The following is a 3,308-nucleotide window of genomic DNA, read 5'->3' on the forward strand; positions in this document are numbered from 1 at the left end:
ATATATATATATATATTCCACGTCTCCTATAGCTTATCAAATTAATAATTGATATTAATAAAGAGGCATTAAGAAACAAACATACAATATTGATAACATTGACTATACATTAATAAAAACGATTGACATTTTCTCTGGATTATTTTGAACATAAACGATTCATAATTTTAAAAATCAGTTTTATATTTCGATTTTTGGTTAGATATATGACACAATATCTTGTTTATATATATTTCACCTCTTGGCACCATACAATTGTATGCTGTTTTTTCATATAAACCATTCTTTTTTTTCATCTAACTTTTTAACTGTAAAATTTATATGCAACTGAAAAAGTGCAAGTGAGTGCAGAAACGTGCCACAATTGTATTAGTTTTAGTTTATTATTAAACACTAAAGAAAAACTCACAAATTCGTTTGTTCTTTAATTAGCCTTCTTATTGATATTTCATAAATAAATAAATAAAATTTTAGAATCTCAAAACAACTGAAATAAAATTATGTTCATTAGCATGTTCTTCTTGAAATCAAACAACTTTATCCAAACCATTTTTTTTTTTTTTTTTTTTTTGTGGAATAATAGTATCTTCCGTAAATAGCGTTTCTCTCTGTATAAAATGGTGCAACATGTGCAAATTGTCGAGTAACATGTTCCTCAGTTTGTTGAACGCAATAATTTATACAATAAGGGCATAAAATTAGAGGTAATAATAACAAGATGTAAAGAACATTTATGGAGTAAAGTGCACGATAAGCTTATTAGCATAGTTAACGGGTACTAGGTACTAGGAGTAATCGATGCGACGAGTTCTCTTGAGTGACTTCGCGACATCTTAAAGATGCATGAGCCGAGTTTCATGACATGCTCGCACGTACAGTGCGTGGAAAGATTCTCGATAAGCGCGAATGACGCGATGTCGGTACTTCAGATTTCGATGTCTTGCACGCGAGGCACGTTGGCTGGCGCGAATATGTGTAGATTGAGAGAACGAAGGAAGTGCTGCAGATGTTTCTGCGCGCAAGAGAAATCGGGCGAGAAAAATATGTAATTTACATTTAGTCATTGAAATCAGATTGTCTTTTTTTTTTTTTTTTTAATCATGATGATATAATGATGTGTCAGTAGATATAAATCATTAGAATCATTTCTAGCTGAAGATATTCTTTATTTCAACTTTGCTCTATTTTAAACATAAACATATCAATAAGATATATATCTTATATGCTAAATTTAAATTTTGCAGAGGGATCTTTTTATCTTTTCTCGATAAAATAGTGCTTATTTTATCCTTGAAAGCAACACCGAGCGTTTGCAAAAACAAATCATTCACTCGACAAGCTACATTTTAAGATATGGTCGATTCTAATACCGTGATCCGAATTGCCTCGATCTATCCGTGGCCCGCGGCCCGCGTCATTTTACGATACGTCGTAAAAGACGCACGACGATCAAAGATGCAGTAATGGCGTGGGGTAATAGCATGAGATAAACGGGCGCGTGCAGCATGCAGACGCGAAAGCCGAAAGAGAAGCTTTCTCGTTCCAGGCGCGATCGCCTTTAACATCCCTCGACGGTATCTTCGTCCTTATCCGCATCATCCCCCGATACGGCCCGGCCGGTTCAATCTTCTCCTCTCGCGCGGCGATCAGGTATGCCAGCATCGTCGAAACTTTTCCAATCGGGTTGAAAGTTTGTTCCGGTAATTAAAGCCGCATGAATACTCGATGGGCTTACCATGTCGGTTTTACTGCCGCTGCTCTTGCTTACTTCTGAGGATCCGCCGAAGAGCGAAGAATGGTTAAAGACGAATTGTCAATTGCGTTCGTGTCCCGCGCCCGCGACCGTCCTCATCGCCTAAAGGGTGAGAGAAAGGGGAAGGAGGAGGAGAGGGGTTCTTCGTTTCCGCCTCTACTGCGTCCGACAGGCTGTAGATCCGGCCTTCGTCACCGTCGACTTTTTTTGAGTGAATATAATTATTTCAAAAATATTCGACTATTTCAATTAAAAACACTATGGCTGGGACACTATGGCTGTATTCCGATATTAATTGCCAATACTAAAAATCTATAGTTTACGTCATGTACACTATAGGTTTTCGGTAATGGCAATGAATATTGGAATGCAGTCTATACATCAACTGATTTAATATCTAATTAGAGAATAATTATATAAACATATACATACCCATGCATGCACATGTGCAAGCCCGATAATTCATATTACAATAAGATTCATTATATTCTTTAGTACTCTTTTTATAACTTAGAAATCAAGTATTGCACAAATCAAGTTATTTATTTATGGAATACATTTCAGAAGATTTTAAAGATGTAATACAAAAGTAAAAGACTTTTATATATTTTGGTAAATAAAAAACACAAAAATAGAAATATAAAAAAATCTAATCATGTCTTTTTTTATAGATATTATTCTCTAATTATTAGCATTGATAAAAATAAGAATTACTAGATTCTTTTACAGCAAATTTCTTTTTTCTTTATCTCTCTTTACAGATAATACATATGTCCTATGTCAATATATATATTAAATGTAATAAAGAGTATCATTAATATTTTGTTAATATTAATTGCAAACTCGACAGTGTACTATATATTCTCAAAGAGGAGAATATATAGCAAATTATTGTATCAAAGTAATAAAATAATGTAAATTATAGATTTATTATAACAAATAATAATATAGAATGATATTTAGTTATCTTGTATATAAAAGCATACATATCTATCTTTATACATTGATTACTCGCTATGTCCTGCAGCTCTACGCAATAATACATATATCTTTTCCTTAATCCAATCCTTATTATATGGAGCATAAGTATTCGTAGATTTTTGATACACAAGACATGATAAATCTGTTAACTGGTCAACAAAATCAAATAATTGACTGATGTCATAGGTAATAGTTGGAGTATTTGGGTTTCGCCTTTTTAAATGTTCTTCATAAATTTTACATACACCTGCAATACAAAAGCAAATGATTAATCAATATAAGCTTATAATTGGGTATGTAGGAATATTCTAAAAATATAAAAATACACAAATATATTTGATAATGATTCAATCACATGGGCCATATAATGTATCAAAAATTAATTTTATTCTCCTGCAATATTTCTTTCATCTTTAATATTTCTTAAAATATATAGATATCAATCTACTTAAGATGGATTGAGTTTATAATTTATAATGTATGCAACAATTTTATGCAAAAAAATTATATATAATACAGAAAAAAAGGATTAATCTATTATCACTAAACTCTTTATAAATTGTATATATACATA

General features: G+C 31.8%; 1 protein-coding gene across 1 annotated transcript; it reads right to left on the reverse strand.

The window, feature by feature from the left end:
- Positions 1-1,955: 1,955 nt before the first annotated feature.
- On the reverse strand, positions 1,956-3,006 carry LOC115239516 (enhancer of rudimentary homolog; the record flags this gene model as incomplete). Its single annotated transcript, XM_029814073.1, has 1 exon — positions 1,956-3,006. A coding segment is annotated over one exon (246 nt), but the record flags the coding sequence as incomplete, so codon positions are not given.
- Between the last annotated feature and the right edge of the window lie 302 nt (positions 3,007-3,308).

Source organism: Formica exsecta, unplaced genomic scaffold (assembly GCF_003651465.1).
Source record: "Formica exsecta isolate Colony F162 unplaced genomic scaffold, ASM365146v1 scaffold384, whole genome shotgun sequence".
Lineage (NCBI taxonomy): Eukaryota > Metazoa > Arthropoda > Insecta > Hymenoptera > Formicidae > Formica > Formica exsecta.